Below are 17,722 nucleotides of genomic sequence, written 5' to 3'. Positions count from 1 at the left end.
AACAGCCCTACAACACACCCTATTAAAACCAAAAATGGTTTGAGTGGTTCCAGGTCAGCTTCCAGGGGGACTGTGAAGTTCAGTTCAGTTTCTATTAAAGATGTGTTATTTGGAATATTCTGCCTGTGCCCATCAGATTAGTCAACCTACATTTCTTTTAAAAAGACAACTTAAAAAATGACTAAATAGTAATCAGCACTGATCATTGAACTTCTTTTTCTGTATTTTTGAGTGTTATGTATTTCTACTATAGGCAGTCTGACTGTTGTGGGAAAGAAGCTGTTATGGAGATGTGCTGCGTAATCCAACTGCTGACTCTGCAGGATGTGAGCTGAGTGGTGACTGTCTCTGAACAAAGAGGGAAAAAACATGGCCTCTAACAGAGCGTAAGAACATAACAGATGGCAGTACAGTGAGTCCACTGTGCATAATAATTCTGAAATACTATTGCACTGAATTGGTATCCAGTGCATATCTCTAGCTCCATAGCCCAAACTCCTCAGTTAATTGTCAGGTCAGTTAGTTTATAGCATAGGACAAATGTAAGTATGTGATCCATTTCCTATACATGTTAAATTTGAATTTAGTTTTCTTTGAATAACATGAATTCACAAGAGACAGGCACTTTTAAAGATAATATTTAATCCAATTTATTATAGTCCAGTTATACTCAAAACAGCCTAATAAATTATCTACATTAGTATAAATCAGGTTTTTATGCTGTATTTTCTCTGCACAGCAAAGCTACAGCGTGATTAGCAGCAATGAGGAGCTGTAAGACACACAATGCTACATGTTCTGGCTCAAAATCAGATGCATTTTATCTTTTTATTAAAAAAAATGATAGTACTTTGGAAAAAAGTAAGAGAAAAGCAATAACTTAGAGACAAAAAGTGAGCAAAAACGTCTTTCCATGCGGTCGTTCAAACCTGTCCTTTTTTTTTTAAGAAAGATTTTCCCGAGTTCGGGAACAAGTGGAATCTGTGTGTGTTCTCATGCGGCCAATCAGAGAACTAGGTTGACTGAAACATTTTACACACTCACATTACAATTTGGCTTCTCACCAGTGTGAGTTCTCATGTGAGAAGTCAAATCTCTGCGGTAACTAAAACCTCTCCCACATATTTGACAAATAAATGGCTTCTCACCTGTGTGGGTTCTCATGTGCGAATTCAGATTACTTCTTCTACTGAAATATTTTCCACATGTTTTGCAACAATATGGCTTCTCACCCGTGTGGGTTTTCATGTGAGAAACCAAAATGCTGTGGAAAGAAAAACCTCTCCCACATATTTGACATACAAATGGCTTATCGTCTGTATGGGTTCTCATATGTGAATTTAAATTACTTCTTCTATTAAAACATTTTCCACATGTTTTGCAGCAATATGGCTTCTCACCTGTGTGGGTTTTCATGTGAGAAGCCAAAACACTGCGGAAACTAAAACCTCTCCCACATGTTATACAAAGAAATGGCTTCTCACCCGTGTGAGTTCTCATGTGAGTAGTCAAATCTCTGCGGTGACTAAAATCTCTTTCACATATTTTACAAATAAAGGGCTTATCGCCTGTGTGGGTTCTTGTGTGCGAATTCAAATTACTTCTTCTATTGAAACATTTTCCACACATGTTGCAACAATAGGGCTTCTCACCCGTGTGGGTTTTCATGTGAGAAGCCAAAACACTGTGGAACCTAAAACCTCTCCCACATGTTTTACAAATAAATGGCTTCTCACCTGTGTGGGTTCTTAAGTGGGAATTCAAATTACTTACTTTAATGAAGCATTTTCCACATGTTTTGCAACAAAATGGCTTCTCGCCCGTGTGAGTTCTTATATGAACAGTCAAATCTCTGCGGTAACTAAAACCTCTCCCACATATTTGACAAATAAATGGCTTCTCACCTGTGTGGGTTCTCGTGTGCGAATTCAGATTACTTCTTCTACTGAAACATTTTCCACATGTTTTGCAACAATATGGCTTCTCACCCGTGTGGGTTTTCATGTGAGAAGTCAAATCTCTGCGGTAACTAAAACCTCTCCCACATATTTGACAAATAAATGGCTTCTCACCTGTGTGGGTTCTCGTGTGCGAATTCAGATTACTTCTTCTACTGAAACATTTTCCACATGTTTTGCAACAATATGGCTTCTCACCCGTGTGGGTTTTCATGTGAGAAACCAAAATGCTGTGGAAAGAAAAACCTCTCCCACATATTTGACATATAAATGGCTTCTTGCCTGTGTGGGAATCCAAATGACTTTTTTTAATAAAACATTTTCCACAGTTGTAACAATATGGCTTCTCACCCGTGTGGGTTCTCATGTGAACAGTGAAATTGCTGCTTTGACTGTCACTACTGCTGCAGATTTTACAAAGGTTTGGTTTTGCAGCTGAGTAATGCATCTCTCTGAGAGACGTTTTAACAGACTTTTTAGCTTTGTAAATGTTTTGGTAATTTCCTGACCTGGAAGAACTGCCATTGCCATCATTGTAAGCATCATCTTTGTTTGTGCTGTCCATCTCCTGCTCTGTATTTATAGCAGACGCTGAGAAAACATCCCTGTTTGCTTCCTGAACATGACGCTCTGCCAGAAGAGAGTTGTTAAAGAAGAGCTGGTTACTGTTTGGTTCTGGTTCCATGTGATCACCGTCCTCATTATTAGGAGTCACTATAAAAGTTTCAGTCTCCTGCTTCAGAACAAGCTGATCTCCCTCCTGATTGGTGGATTGCTGCTCCTGTTCCTCTTTCGTCTGTGGAGGCTCTGGTTCATCCTGGTCCATACCACAGTTCCTCTCCTGGTTACAGAACTGCTGGTTGGTGAGATCCTCTTCCTCCTCCTCCTCACAGAGATGATGGTGTGGGACGTCTAGAAGGAATTAGGGGAATGAGAAATAGTTCAGACTGTGAATTCTGTCTTCTAACCAAGAGAACAGGGATAAGAGATGATTAAAGAAGCATAACTGCAACTAATATATTACTTTAACAAAAAGTGGTTTGGCAGATTAAAAACAATCAAGATGGCTGATGGAGCTCATATAGTAGTTAACAGAAGATCAGATTAACTGTAACTAAATAAGAGTATCCCTTTACAAGTAAATAAAACTACATAGGGATTTTTACTATTCCATTTTAGTAACACTTTACATTAAGGGTCCCTTAATTAACGTTATTTAGTGCATTATTAAGCATTAATTAATTAACTACTGAATAATATATGTTTAATCAATATTATGCATTACTTAGCGTTAGTTTTCATATTAACTAATGTAATAAGCAAATAATTAATGTTATACTCACCCTTAATGCATTATTATGTGTTAACAAAAGTTGAATTATTTACTTATTTGCCATTATGTATGCATTACTCAGCATTAATGATGATGTCAGTTAACATGTAAGTAAGCCCTTAAACATTTCTCAATTGTTTAGTAATGGTGTACATTTTAGTGAATAAGTATTAAGTAATATCTAACTAATACATCTACTAATTCTCCTATTCATGCATTTCAGTGGCGTGACGTCATTGCACATACCACTTTACACCGGAAGGCAGAGATGGATATTTCTCATTTTAATCCCTGAGAATTAAAAAGGTACAACGAAAAAATAGCTGTTATTGGACGCGATCCTTACGGAGTCCCTTCAGAAATTTTCCACCTGCTAACGTCAACTGACAAGCTCCCGGATTTTTCTTTTCACGACATTTACATCTACCTCATACATAACCCATCATCCTACACAGGAGAAAGTCTGAAAGCTTTTAAAAGCACAGATGCTTATCGATATTTCACGGCAGGCTGGGTCACTGACCCGAAAATATGGCATCTCAAAGACAAGAAGATCTTTTTGCTTAAAGGAAAGGTAAGTTGTGTTCTGGTGATTGACTTTATTTAAACAATGGCTAATGCTATGTAGCTGTTAGCTCTGCACAGAAGGAGGCTATGACGACATAAATAATCTACCGAATGATAAATGTCTGATGAGCAGTGTAAGAGTGATGTTAAGGTCCTAAAGAAATTATTTAGGAATTACAAGCGGTGGGTGTTATGACCCCAAATAAACCAAAAAAAAAAATGTCCTAGGTATTATTAGTCCGGTTTTCAGTTATCCACACAATAACAAACAAATAACAAAAGGTGTCCTTATTTCAAGGTTAAGAAATTACAACATAACACAACAAATGTAGAGCTAGTATAAAACAACCAAAACAATCAGCTTAACAAACAAAATGTCTTATCTCCCAAAAAAACAAAAGCTCTCCTATTGAGACTAGTTAACAATACAAACTTAAGTCAGCTACTCAATTATGAGAGCGTCTCTTCTCAATTCTCTACAAGACTACACAAACGTGTATCCAAACTACCAAAAAGGGAAATCTAACGGCTTTAAACAACACTACTACAGACCAGCGTCTCTCCAACAATCCCAAGGCAAACTGTGGGTCTCAAGGAATCACAGCTGCCACGAATACAGCCTCATTCCGTCTTTTAACGATCCAGGTGTTCTTGGATAGGTCCCGAGGTAGGAAGTGCGGGAGTGGCAGCGTCCAATCCTGACGAAGGAGGGTTGGTCTGCAGACAGAGGAAGAAGCGGCCAATCACAGAGGAGGATGGTGCAGGGGGTGTTAACCGGCTTGACAGCCAATGGTCGAAATGTTCCAGTTCAGCCGGCTTTACATGAAACACGGTCTCAGGCCAGAGGCCTGGGGACGTGACAGTGGGTGAACGAGCATCTAACTCCTTACTGTTGTAACAACTGAATGTTTACTGAAGTAGCCTAGTACCTCAAGTTACTTCATGTAATGTTGTACTTGCCACTGGGTAGTTAAAATAATACACTCGTCCTTGATAAGTATTTTTTCATTTATACTTCACTAATAAATTTTATATTTTCACTTTAGGTGAACCACTCTCAGGCCATAAATGCCACACCTACGCAACCCTGGGTTGTTGTTAAAGAGGATGGGACAGTACTAACGGCTCACTGCACCTGTAAAGCTGGACAAGGAGAAGCATGCTCCCATGCAGCTGCACTGATGTATGCGCTATTGGCTGCAGTCAGTCTCAAAGATGGACAGTCCAGCCCTCAGATGGCCTGTGCCTGGGTCCTCCCAAGCAAAAAATCTAAAATCAACTATGAAGAATTGAGCAAAATATCAATGACCAAAAAGAACCCTTGATGAGTACATGAAGATCTTCCAGTAGCTGCATGAGTGTGATGTTCAGGTAGTATTCCCAAAGGAACAGCTATTTTCTAAAAAGGTCTTTGACAATCTTCAGCTAACAGAGCAAGAAGTATGTACAGACCAACTGACAGTCTTATTCTTTCCCAACTTTCTAAAACACTTCCCAATTTTCTAATATTGGTATACTAACTAAGATTACCTATGTTGCTTGAGTATTGATCTTTTTTAACACTTTTGGTAAAAGCATCTGATAAATATTAATTTGCTAAGTACTGGTATTAAGTATACCTTTTGTACTTTGCTTAACGTCAATATCAACAGATGCATCAACATTAAAAACTGCATTTTACTGAAATAACCTTCAATGTTTAAAACACTTTGAAGTCCCTTTCAATAGAAGAGGCAACTAGAGAGCAGTCAGCCAGCAAGGTGTGGTTTGAGAGGAGAGCAGTCAGCCAGCAAGGTGTGGTTTGAGAGGAGAGCAGTCAGCCAGCAAGGTGTGGTTTGAGAGGAGAGCAGTCAGCCAGCAAGGTGTGGTTTAAGCAGAGAGCAGTCAGCCAGCAAGGTGTGGTTTAAGCAGAGAGCAGGCAGAGTCACAGCATCAGTCTTCCATGAAGCAGACAGGACGGACGGGGCCATATCCTTGATTAAAAGGGTTTGCTACCTCGATCCTGTTAGTTTTCTACTGAGGCAGTGAGGTAAAGACGGGTTCATATAGAAAGACTACGTAACTAAACAGGATCACCCCGGGTTGGTTTTTGTTAGAAGAAAATAAAGTTCAATAAAGTTAATAGTTTCATAGTCATAATTGTTTCAATAAAGATCATAGTTTATAGTTACAATTGTTTTCTTCTTAAGACTATTGCAGCATATTCTGAGAATCTTACACTGTAACTGTGATTGTGTGTATATTGTCAGTGGATACATAACAGATTTTTCTCTTTTTATCATGAACATGACCGTGCTGAGAAGATAACACAGTTTTAACAAATGGACTGAACAACTACATCTTTAGTTCACATTTGGCTCTCTTTCGGTTCACAGCTGGCTGTACACTGTCCACAGTGTCAGGTTTTGTGTTAAACTGAACTCCTTGCAAGCAAATTAGACTCTACCAAGATTCTGTTGGTCTGTCGTTGCTGATTTAAAGTCTGGGATTATTTTTATCCAACAGTTTTCATTTCATTAATAAGCCAGACTGCAGTGTAAAACAGTTCTTATTATTCAGTTCAAACACTTAAGTTTTGCAAGCTCAAAATCCCCCCCCCCCCCCCCCCCCCCCCCCCGTCCAAAAAAAAAAAAAAAAAAAATCCTTTATTATATTTTTGCTATTTCAAGAAGACATTTAATTCCACGATTAGATAATGTGTACATAAGTTCTAATGTACAGGTTTTTTATGTGAACTAGTAAACTCTAACTTGCTATTGTTGGAAGTAGTCGGTCTAATTAATGTACTACTTCATTTCTCTAGATGGGGAAATCAAAATGAGCCAGCAGCAAGGAAGCATTACATCACAGCAATACGATATCATCACACAGATCTTCAAGTGACAACAACAGGCCTCATCATCAACCCATCTTTGCCCTGGATTGGTGCTTCACCAGATGGGATTGTTAACTGTGTCTGCCATGGTAGAGGTGTGCTTGAGATAAAATGTCCCTTTGTCCTCAAAGATAGCTCTATTATCAACAGCTGTAAAACCAACACAAATTTCTGTCTGATGGAAAAGAACAATGTGATTACACTAAAGGCCAGTCACAAATACACGTCACAAGTTCAGGCACATATGCGTATTGTGGGTGTGCAGTATTGTGACTTTGTTGTGTGGAGTCCGACTGAAACATTTATTCAGCGCATTCAGTTTGATGAAGTGCTCTTCAGTGAGACATATAGCAGAGTAGTGCAATTCATCAAAACTGGACTTCTGCCAGAACTGCTTGGAAAGTACTACTTAGTACCACGCACAGTGGTAAAGTACTACACAGTACCACGCACAGTAGGAAAGTACTACCCAGTACCACGCACAGTGGTCTCCCCAACCTCAGAGCAACAGCGCTATTCGGGATGCTACTGTGGTGAACCGGAGGGAGAACCAGAGGATGTCGTTATCTGTAAATCATAACAGTGCAGACGACACTTCCACAGGTCCTGCTTGCATATGACAAAAGTTCCACAAGTGTGGAGATGTTATGAATGCAGGAAGGTACAGAACAAATGAGACCTTCCGCTGTTATGCATCAGAAATAGTAAAAAAAAAAAACATTTGAGAATCTTTATTTTTATTATATTTAGCCCAAGGTTACATTTCCTAATGTTTTCATTCTAATGATTTTATTCTGACTTACTGAACCTACTTTACATGAAATCTAGACTGAGTTGAGGAGAGAAAGAGGAGAGTATAAGTGAGGGGAGGAGGGAAGAGGGAGAAAGAGGAGATAAAAGGATGAGGAAGGATGGTGAGAGAGGCAGAGGAGGAAATGAAAGGAGAGGGAAGGTGAGAGGAGAGCTAGAGGAAAAGAAATGAAAAGATGAGGTGGGAAGAGGAGAGGATTGATAATGTCTTATTTTTCTTGTTTTATATTTTGTATGTGTCATGGTTTTAAAATCATTGACAAACGGCTTCATGTTTCTCTTCTGTGGTAAAACCTTAAAAATGTTAAAATATTGTAAAAATGAAACAAGCATATTGTTAAACAAAATTCACAGATTTATTGAAATTGCAGTTCTTTGTGGGTTGGGATGATTCATTCTGCATGTCACTCTGGTGGAACAACAGGAGGGCAAAGATTACAGAAAACACACTTTCACCATTTTGTCTAGTGGACTGAGTCCATCTGGGGCTGAATAACAAAGTGATGTGGGTATAGTTCCTTGCTAAATAGTGAACTTATTCCTTACAAGTCCTATAATTCTCTCCACATGGATGCGCACTGCTGCCAGTCCCCGTGATGACTCGACTTCCTCTGGGGGAAGCTGTCGTTTTTCTTTGGTAAAGGCAGGTATCTTCAGTCGTGCATTGACGAGTCCCAAAGACTCTGCTACATTAAACCCTCTGTCTGCAAGAACCACGTCCCCAGGGGACCACAGGTCAAGAAATCCACTACGCTCCGTCACATATTTATCACGTGTCCTCCCACCCCAGCCTTTTAAACAAAGCTAATGAGCCCTTGCAGCGTTATAGAAATGAAATATTTAACTATGTTATGATGTTTATATTGTGAATAAGTTTGTGTTCGTGCTCTCATGTCTTTAGGTCTTCCAATGAATATTTCAAAACAGTCAATAATACTGGTGCAATTTTTAAAGTTCTTTCTGTAACACATGGGAAGACTAATTAAAATCTGATCTCTTCTCGGCCTCCTCACAATGTTACACAGCCTGAAATACACAACATTCAGCGTGGTGATGAAAACCCGACTAGCAGTTGGTGTTGATACATGAAACAAATAAGCTAGAAAGAAAAGTGGCAGCTTCATCCTCAAACGCATTAATGTCAGTAACAGCTGCTGGAAAGGTGACAGACATGACTTAACTTTAAGGAAAGATGATATAAAAGAGAATACAATCAGTTTACAATAAGAAGGCAGATCGGTTAACTCGTGGACTTTCTCATCTTTGCCTTGGAAACTTTCTTGATTGAAAGATAATGAATTTAATTGACCTTTAATCTTACGGATTTCAGTGTTTAATCTCATACATTCCTCATTTAATCTTTTAATTGTGAGTTGACAAGCTGCATTACTACAGGAACCATCTATTTCCAATCCAGCCTCCTCCCTGTCATTCATCTGCTGGGCACCCCCTTCCCCCTGCCGGTCCCTGTTGTCCTCCTCCTGTCTGTCCTCCCCTTCCCCCTGCCGGTCCCTGTTGTCCTCCTCCTGTCTGTCCTCTCCTTCCCCCTGCTGGTCCCTGTTGTCCTCCTCCTGTCTGTCCTCTCCTTGGTCCTCCTGGTCGCTGTTGTCCTCCTCCTGTCTGTCCTCTCCTTCCCCCTGCTGGTCCCTGTTGTCCTCCTCCTGTCTGTCCTCTCCTTGGTCCTCCTGGTCGCTGTTGTCCTCCTCCTGTCTGTCCTCTCCTTCCCCCTGCTGGTCACTGTTGTCCTCCTCCTGTCTGTCCTCTCCTTGGTCCTCCTGGTCGCTGTTGTCCTCCTCCTGTCTGTCCTCTCCTTGGTCCTCCTGGTCACTGTTGTCCTCCTCCTGTCTGTCCTCTCCTCTGTTCTCCTGGTCACTGTTGTCCTCCTCCTGTCTGTCCTCTCCTCAGTCCTCCTGGTCACTGTTGTCCTCCTCCTGTCTGTCCTCTCCTTGGTCCTCCTGGTCACTGTTGTCCTCCTCCTGTCTGTCCTCTCCTCGGTCCTCCTGGTCACTGTTGTCCTCCTCCTGTCTGTCCTCTCCTGCTTTTCCCGTCCCTCCTCTGTCAGCTCTGCTAATTTTGCCATTTGATGAATCCTCTTCTGCTTGTTGGGAGAACTTAGATGAGGACATATTGTTGACACATAGTCTGGGCTTAGTGGGTTCTGGCTTTTTGCACCTGATGAGACAGAGGTTTCAGTTAATATTACTCGACCTGTTTTCCAGGCAGCTACAACCACGTAACCAGATGAATGAAATATCTTAAGTTGATCTAAGCACAATAAACTATCAACACTGACCTACCACCCGAAGTTACAGAAACTGAAAACTATAAATGCTGCTAGTGCACAGAAGTGGCCATAAATAAAAAAATAGGGAAACGATTAAAATATCCGCTGCTGTTTTACCAATTGTTAGTTATTATTAAGACAGCACAGACTGCAGAGGAGCGTCTTTTGGCAGCTTAGCTTGTTGTGGTGTAAGCTAACTTTTGTTGCTGTAGACCGATATGTAAGCTAAGCTAACAACTGCTACCTCTGTTGAAAGATCTTCATATAAATGCTAATCAAATGCATTTGTCGCACAAAGGGTCTAATCGGATTTAATCTAATCACTTACTTCTCTGAAAAGTTTGTTCATCAAACCCCGCTAGCTAAAGCTAGCTCTCCTAGCTTGCATTGAAACTCACCTGATATGAAATGTACACTGAACAGACGTCCAGTTAACCTGAAAGCCATCTCTGACGACGTTCTTCTTCCTTTGGTAATTGCTAAAAAGCTATATCTCGGTCTCCTTTCTTTTTGTCACACCCAACTGCACAGCATTTTGACGGCATCTCCGACTACCTGTGTGGTTCAGGTACTCAGCGCAGGTACTCAATATGGCGGCGGCAAGCATTCGAACGCAGTGGAACGCGTCTGTGACGTCAGCTGCAAGGTATTAACATGTCGTGCACATTACCTGGTTCGGCACTAATAAACCATTAGTAATGTCTTAAGTAATCATTTACTAATGCTGAGCTGTGTATGTCATCAGGTAGCCCTTATCTGATCTTAACTAAGGTATTACTTAACAGTAGCAGCCTTAATAAAGGCTTCATAAGCATTACTTAACCATAGTTAATCATTACTGAATGCTTTTTTGGACCCTTATTGTAAAGTATACTTATCCCCTCTGAAATGCATAAGAGTGGTAAATAAGCATTACTGAGCCATTAATAGTTAACATGTAGTTGAAGAAATCACATACAAAGCATTTTAAACATTTTATTTAGAACTTATCAAAACAGTCACATAGATCAACTCACAGCTCAAGAACTGAAACAAATATTAACATTCAACCTCTTAAAGAACATGAAACACTCTCTGTTAGTCTATCCCCATCAGCCTCTCCACCGTCTCCCACCTGTCTGCCCCCCCATCTCTTTCTATCTTTCCACTGTCTGTTCATCTAAACTTTCTTTGTTATGCGTAGGAGCTTTCTGGCATCTTTCATTTTTGTTATTTTAGCAAAAATGACTTGGTTGGCCTTAATAACCTCCTCACATCTTTGAGCAATTTCTGTCACCGTCCCCCTCTTCTCAACCTGATCATATTCTTCTGGAGCAGCTATTGCAAGCTCTGCAATTGCTGCAGTTTTCACAATAGTAAGTCTGTCTACCCCATACTTCTCAAAAGATTTGGCCATATTCTTTCCCGTCTGGTAAATGGCAAGGACTTTCTTGTACCGCTTCACCACATCACCTGGTCCTCCAACTAATATAAACACACAAAAACAATAAGGAATGTTTCATCAGAATCATGAAATTTGCAAGGAGAAAAACAATAGGCAATCATCGTTTTGTAAAGCTGTTTGTGTCCCTTACAAAAAAAAAAAATCTAGGAACAAAAGAGGTGGAGTGGTGGGGTTTACTTATCAGTAATCATGAATATTACAATACACAGTATTAGCATATTCATACCAGGAAACCGGCAGTGCAATTTCACACACCCCTGTGCCACTCTAAATCAATGTAAGTAGTTAGTTTACTTTCTCACTTATCAAAATTACATTGTCTCAGGTGTTTGGGATCATTGGTTTAGTTTTTAACTATAATGAATATTGTACAAGATTATTGACGTAATATATATATATATTGAAGTGTAGTAGAAAGTACAATATTTCCCTCTGAAATGTAATAGAGTTGGAGTATAAAGTTACATAAAATAACAATACTCAAAGCACAAGTACCTAAAAGTGTTCTTACCATAAGTACAATACTTTTCTAAATGTATTCAGTTAGTTTCCACCAAGGAATATTGAGTATATTAATATTGAATGTATGTAGAAACATACAAACAGAACACATACAGCCCGAGCCAGCCAAGAAATACACTTTACTTACCCCGCTGGCGAAAGTAACGTTTGTTTTTCTTCGTCTTTTTCTCCTTTCTTGTCGCCCCACTCTTCTTTCTTTTCCATTTCCCCTTCTTCTTCTTTCTCTTTCTGTCCGGCGATGAATCGAAACTCTCTGAGGAATCAGAGTTGGACTCACAGTCTTCCTCACAGTCATCTTCACAGTCATCTTCACAGTCATCTTCTTCACTGTTGTCGCTCATCTGAGATCCCCTCACCTCTTCATTATCTCTGTCTTCTCTTTGTGACGGTTTAGCCCCCTTGAGACTCGCCAAAGCTATGGATGCAAGGATTAATAGTTAATCAACTTGATTACTTATTGTTTATAGACACTTACAAAACAAACACAGGAATGCCAAAAATTTTAAATACACATTGTACACGTCCATCAATCTTTAAATATCCTAAAAGTAACCTAGAATCATCACTTACCATCAGAAAGATGAGTCCTGCAAATGTCACGTTCTATAGTGACATCCAAAAGTTTTTCCTCCAGGAACTCAGCACGTGCTTTCCACTTGTCCCTTTCCTCTCTCAGTTTGTCCATGGCAACCTTGACACTTGACCTTGACACAACCACTTTCTTATTGTCTAAACAGAACAGGACATAGGAATTCCAAAATTATCTAACTTTTGTTAATGGTTAACTTATGGTGCTTCATTCCCTAATGTTATTGTTAGTCACCACTTTTATTAGAAGAGTGATACGACTGACATGATATTATAATAGATATTGAATAGTCCACTGTGCCGCTTCTTGTGAAAAACTTTTAACAATAAAAAACAATATTAACGTATTAATAATTGATTTAATATTTATTTATTTCGTAAGTGACCATGGTATAAGCAGGATACTGCTCTTCGAGGTCTGTCTGTGAAGGAGTGACATACACCACCAAAGTTACATATTTATGTTACTATACTACCTCCCCATAAAATATAAACAGAATGTTCCTATGTTGAGGTATTGAGAGTGGACTGGCCGTTATCCCACTCACAGTAGATCCTAAAGTACTGATAATGAAAAAAATTACTATCAAAACAGTTTTAAACATTCAGTGGCAATATTTGTCTATATTTTAAATTTAGTTGACAACACTACACTCAATACATCAATAAGAAGCCAAAACTGTTTAAACTTACAGTACATTAAGCCACTGGGTTTTGACTGAACTTATTGTGTACTATTTCAAGATTTTCTCAAGGACTGAAGTTGCGCCAGCTTGATTTAATGATGGACAACGTTGCTGGGTCCTCAAGAACCCTTTCAAGAATGGCAAAGCAACTGAGGGAGGTCTGCGTGACGGATATAGAGAGACTGCATCTGAGAAAAGGACAGCGAATCGGGGGGAGGAGGCGTTTTGTGGTGATAGATGTCATCAAAACAGATGCTGTATATACAGATCAGGTCACAACTTAATATCTAAAAAAAAATAAACATTCAACTTCTTAAAAAACATGAAACATTATATCACTCATACCTGGATATTTCCAGTTCAATTTCTCCATCAGTCTACCCATCTATCTACCCAATCTTTCCACACTGTCTCCCACCTGTCACTCTCCCCACTGCCTGTTTATCCCCACTCTCTGTTAGTCTATCCCCATCAGCCCAGAATTGCCTCTGTTGACTGATTTGAATGGTAAATAATATTAGTTAACATTTTTGGATAACCTTCCTGGTCATTCGCTAGCTAGGCCTGCTTTACAACATTGCAACTTTCAATAAATGGCAAAAGTTTCTTTGAAGGCTAACATCTGCATTCTGTTTGCTGACACTGAATTCTCTATGCCATTAAAGCCTCTGGAATTGAATAGAAATTTTGACATAACTTATCTCTACTTTTGACACAGTAAATTAATGATGACATACTGCATAAAGATTCCTTAAATTCCTACACAGATGTAGAAAGGACATCAAGATGGTTACGCATGACTGACTGGCTTGCACTTCTCTAAAAAGAGTTCAGAGTTTAGTCTTCGACGCCTATACAGTCTCCATATACTTTAAAAATAAAAATAAAAACTGCTTACCTCAGTTTTGCCAGCTTGATTTAATGATGGACAACGTTGCTGGGTCCTCATGAACCCTTTCGAGAATGGCAAAGCAACTGACGTAGGTCTGCGTGACGGCTATAGAGAGACTACGTCGGAGAGGAGGACAGCGAATCGGGGGAAGGAGGCATTTTGTGGTGATAGATGAGAGTCACTTCAGAGGGGGCGGCATGGCTCAATGGGTAGAGTGGTCGTCCTGTAACCTAAGGGTTGCCGGTTCGATCCCGGCCTGGAGAACTCATGTCGAGGTGTCCCTGAGCAAGACACCGAACCCCTACTTGCTCCTGATGGGTCGTGGTTAGCGCCCTGCATGGCAGCTTCCGCCATCAGTGTGTGAATGTGTGTGTGAATGGGTGAATGTGATGTATATGTAAAGCGCTTTGGATAAAAGCGCTATATAAGTACAGACCATTTACCATTTTACATAAGAGAAAGGTATATTTTTATATTAACTGCTACAAATTGTTAAGTTAAGTTAATTAGGACCAAGTCACGTGATCCCCAACGTCCAGGTCGAGACTGGACGAGACTGGAACATCAGGGCAAGTTACAGCAGGATTTTGTAATAGTGCTTTACCTTTTCCATGACTGAGAAATTGAACTGGAAACATCCAGACATGGTTGACATAATGTGTCTCTTAAAGGGGCTGAATGTTCATATTATTTCAGTTCTTGAGTTGTGACTTGATCTGTATATACAGCATCTGTTTTGATGACTTCTAAACAAAATGTATAAAATGTTTTGTATGTGATTTCTTCAACTACATGTTAACTAATAATGGCTAAGTAATGCTTGTTTACCACTCATGCATTTCTGAGGAGTTAAATGTTTACATTTTACAATAAGTGTCCAAAAAAAAAAAAACCATTGGATAATGATTAACTATGGTTAAGTAATGCATTCATGTTTATTAAGACTTAGGTCAGGCTGCTAATGTTAAGTAATACCTTACTTAAGATCAGTTAAGGGCTACCTGATGACATACACAGCACACATTAATAATGGTTTATTAATGCTGAGCCAGGAATGTGCACCATATAGGGAAGCATTAGTAGATTAATACTTCAAATCTACAAATCTACACCATTAGTAAACAATTACTTGAGAAATTTTAAGGGTTTACTAATATGTTAACTGACATATTAATGCTGAGTAATGCATACATAATGACAAATAATAACATAATTCAACAACACATAAGTCAGAGTTAGTTGTAAATATTAATTATCTGCTTATTAATGCATTAGGTAATATTCAAACTAACGCTAAGTAATACACAATGTTAGTCATTATTCAACAGTTAATTAATACTTAGTAATGCACTAACTAACGTTAATTAAGGGACCCTTATTGTAAAGGGTTACCAAAATGGAATTAAATATTCTAGCAAAAAAAAAAAACTATTATTTATCATACAAATTAGGACAAAGCAGCCACAAATTTTCCAACATCATGTGAAATTCACAGACAGGACAGAAATAAACAAAACCAAAATATTTGCAGGAGTGTAAATAAATAAAAATTAATTTACACCAAAAGATCTTCACCAGGGATCTCAAACTCCCAGCCCTTGGGCCATATCCGGCCCGCCCTCCCCCTCCATCCGGCCCACCCAACACTGCCATGCCGTGCCTTTGTTTTCCAAAAGGTGCACAATTATCTGTGCTTAGCAGTTTGCTTAGCAGCAGAAAAGAAAGGTGGACAGTGAACACAGAATTGTTTCAAAGATATTTGAAACAATATTTTTGAAAGTACAGTGGTCCCTCGTTTAAGTTAAGTTCTAAAAATAACCCGCAACAGGAGAAATCTGCGAAGTAGTCAGCTTTATCTTTTACAATTATTATAAATGATTTAAGGCTGTAAAACCCCTCACTACGCACTTTATACGCTTTTCTCAGACAGACGTTAAAATTTTCACTCTTTTCTCTCTTGTTTAAACACACTCAAAGTTCAGGACGCAGAACACAAAATACACAAACTGCGAGGCCGCGAAAGGTGAACCGCGTTACAGCGAGGGATTAGTGTATTTTATTGTGTAGTTAAGTGGAAGTCCAGCATGCCTGATATGCAAGGAAAAAGTCATGGTTTTAAAGGAATACAATCTCAAACACCAATACTCGACTAAAAACGGGGAGCAGCATGAGAAAAAGGAAAGCCGTTAACTAAAGGACAGTTTCTGAAAACTGCTGCAAGTTGCTGATATCTTGTCTGGAGAAGAGAAGGTTGTTCAATAATCTCTGTCTGCAAACACAGCGGCGGAACGCATTAGAGACTTATCGAGTGACAACAGTTATGTGACAAAGCACAAACTTTCACTTCGTACTCTGCGGCTCCTGATGAGAACACGGACATGACGCACAGTCTCAGCTAGCCTTTTTTATACAGGATATCAGTGAACAGCTGGACGTAACAGAGGAGTTACTGAGTGTGTGTCCGATGCATGGACGCACCACAACCATGGATATATGTCTGCAGCTGTGTGACGTGCTGGAGCACACGCGTTAACCGTAGAACAGACTTGCCATGCATGACCGGTAAAAAACACGGGCTGGTAGCACTGATACAAAGGAAGTTGGAGGAGGAAAACACAGATCCAGCAGTTGTTTGTACTGTATCATACACCAACAGGTACTGTACAGCAAATGTCTGAAATATGAACACGTCAAGTCTGCGGTCCTGAAATGTCTCAGTGACTTCAGATCCAGGAGCTTACAGCACCGCCAGTCCAGGCCCTGTTAGAAGAAACTGAGGCAGCGCATGGTGATGTACTTCATTCCACTGAGGTGCGCTGGCTAAGCAGGGGAAATTTTCTGAGGAGATTTTTTGTGTTAAGAGCAGAGGTGGAAAAATTCATGGAAGACGGTAGAATGGATGTTCCTGAATTCAATGATCCCAGGTGGGTAATGGACCTTGCCTTGTTGGTGGATATAACATAGGAGCTGAACATACTTAACTGAAGCTGCAGAGGCCTGGTCAGCTCGTCACAGCAGCTTACGATGGTGTGAAAGCGTTCACATCAAAACTAAAGCTCTGGAAAAGGCAGCTTTATGCAAAAAAGCTCAGCCATGTCATAACTTGCAAGTCTCTTGTGGAGGAGGGTCGAGCATTCTGTGGGGAGGACTACACGTCTGCTACTGATAACCTGCTGCAGGGGTTTGATCAGTGATTTGCTGATTTTAAGGCCATCAAGACACTTTCCAGCTGTTTGCAGACTCCCTCTCAGCTGTTGTGGACAACGTGTGTGTTGAAAATTAAACTTATTGATTTGCAGAGCAAAAGATGCAAAAGACGAAGTTCAGAGAGAGACAGAGAAAAGCAGGGACATGACTGCACAACTTCTGACGGAACTGCCTCCATCCTTCCCAGAACTGTCAAAAATGTGCCTTTTTGGAAGCACATATCTCTGTGAGAAGCTTTTCTCAACTATGAACTTTAATAAATGCAAGTACAGGTCCAGGCTGAGTGATAACCATCTTCAAGCTGTACTCAGGGTTCTGTGACCTCTATCAGAACAAATGTAGCTAAACTTTGTGAGGAGAAATGCTGTCAGGTCTCTGGACAGACGTAAAATGCTGCACGTGAGCTCAGAGATTTTTTCCAGTTAAAGGATTTTTGCCAACTTATTCAGTAAGAAAAATCCCCTGCACTACATGTTCAGTACAACTACACATAATAATGCATGGACTGATGTTTGCATTTGAGTTAGTAAAATATGTGGAAACTGTTATTAATTTA

At 39.7% G+C, this 17,722-nt stretch overlaps 2 protein-coding genes across 9 annotated transcripts in view; one reads left to right on the top strand and one right to left on the bottom strand.

Annotated features, from left to right (window-relative positions):
- The window catches only part of LOC121645114 (zinc finger protein OZF-like), a 352,747-nt gene that overhangs the window by 235,395 nt on the left and 99,630 nt on the right, over positions 1 to 17,722 (top strand). The gene's annotated exons all lie outside the window — the stretch shown is intronic.
- Positions 1 to 17,722, bottom strand: part of LOC121645098 (zinc finger protein 420-like) — a 1,096,702-nt gene that overhangs the window by 1,074,790 nt on the left and 4,190 nt on the right. The window contains exons 3-6 of one of the 8 annotated variants that reach the window (XM_041993472.1): positions 12,364 to 12,522; positions 11,921 to 12,208; positions 11,204 to 11,291; positions 2,729 to 2,870 (exon numbers count right to left, since the gene is read on the bottom strand). The exons of 2 other annotated variants lie outside the window; for them this stretch is intronic. In XM_041993472.1, coding sequence (XP_041849406.1) covers positions 2,846 to 2,870; positions 11,204 to 11,291; positions 11,921 to 12,208; positions 12,364 to 12,522 — 560 coding nt within the window. In that variant the 3' untranslated portion in view covers positions 2,729 to 2,845. Of the gene's footprint in view, positions 1 to 838; positions 1,401 to 1,484; positions 1,533 to 1,868; positions 2,871 to 10,861; positions 11,292 to 11,920; positions 12,209 to 12,363; positions 12,523 to 17,722 lie in introns of those variants that run through there. 5 more of the 8 variants (XM_041993473.1, XM_041993465.1, XM_041993471.1 and 2 more) reach the window with 5 other exon arrangements.

This window comes from Melanotaenia boesemani, chromosome 8, assembly GCF_017639745.1.
Source record: "Melanotaenia boesemani isolate fMelBoe1 chromosome 8, fMelBoe1.pri, whole genome shotgun sequence".
NCBI classification, from domain to species: Eukaryota; Metazoa; Chordata; class Actinopteri; order Atheriniformes; family Melanotaeniidae; genus Melanotaenia; species Melanotaenia boesemani.
The sequence above is the reverse complement of the archived record's forward strand: the minus strand, read 5'-3'. Positions and strand labels throughout refer to the sequence as shown.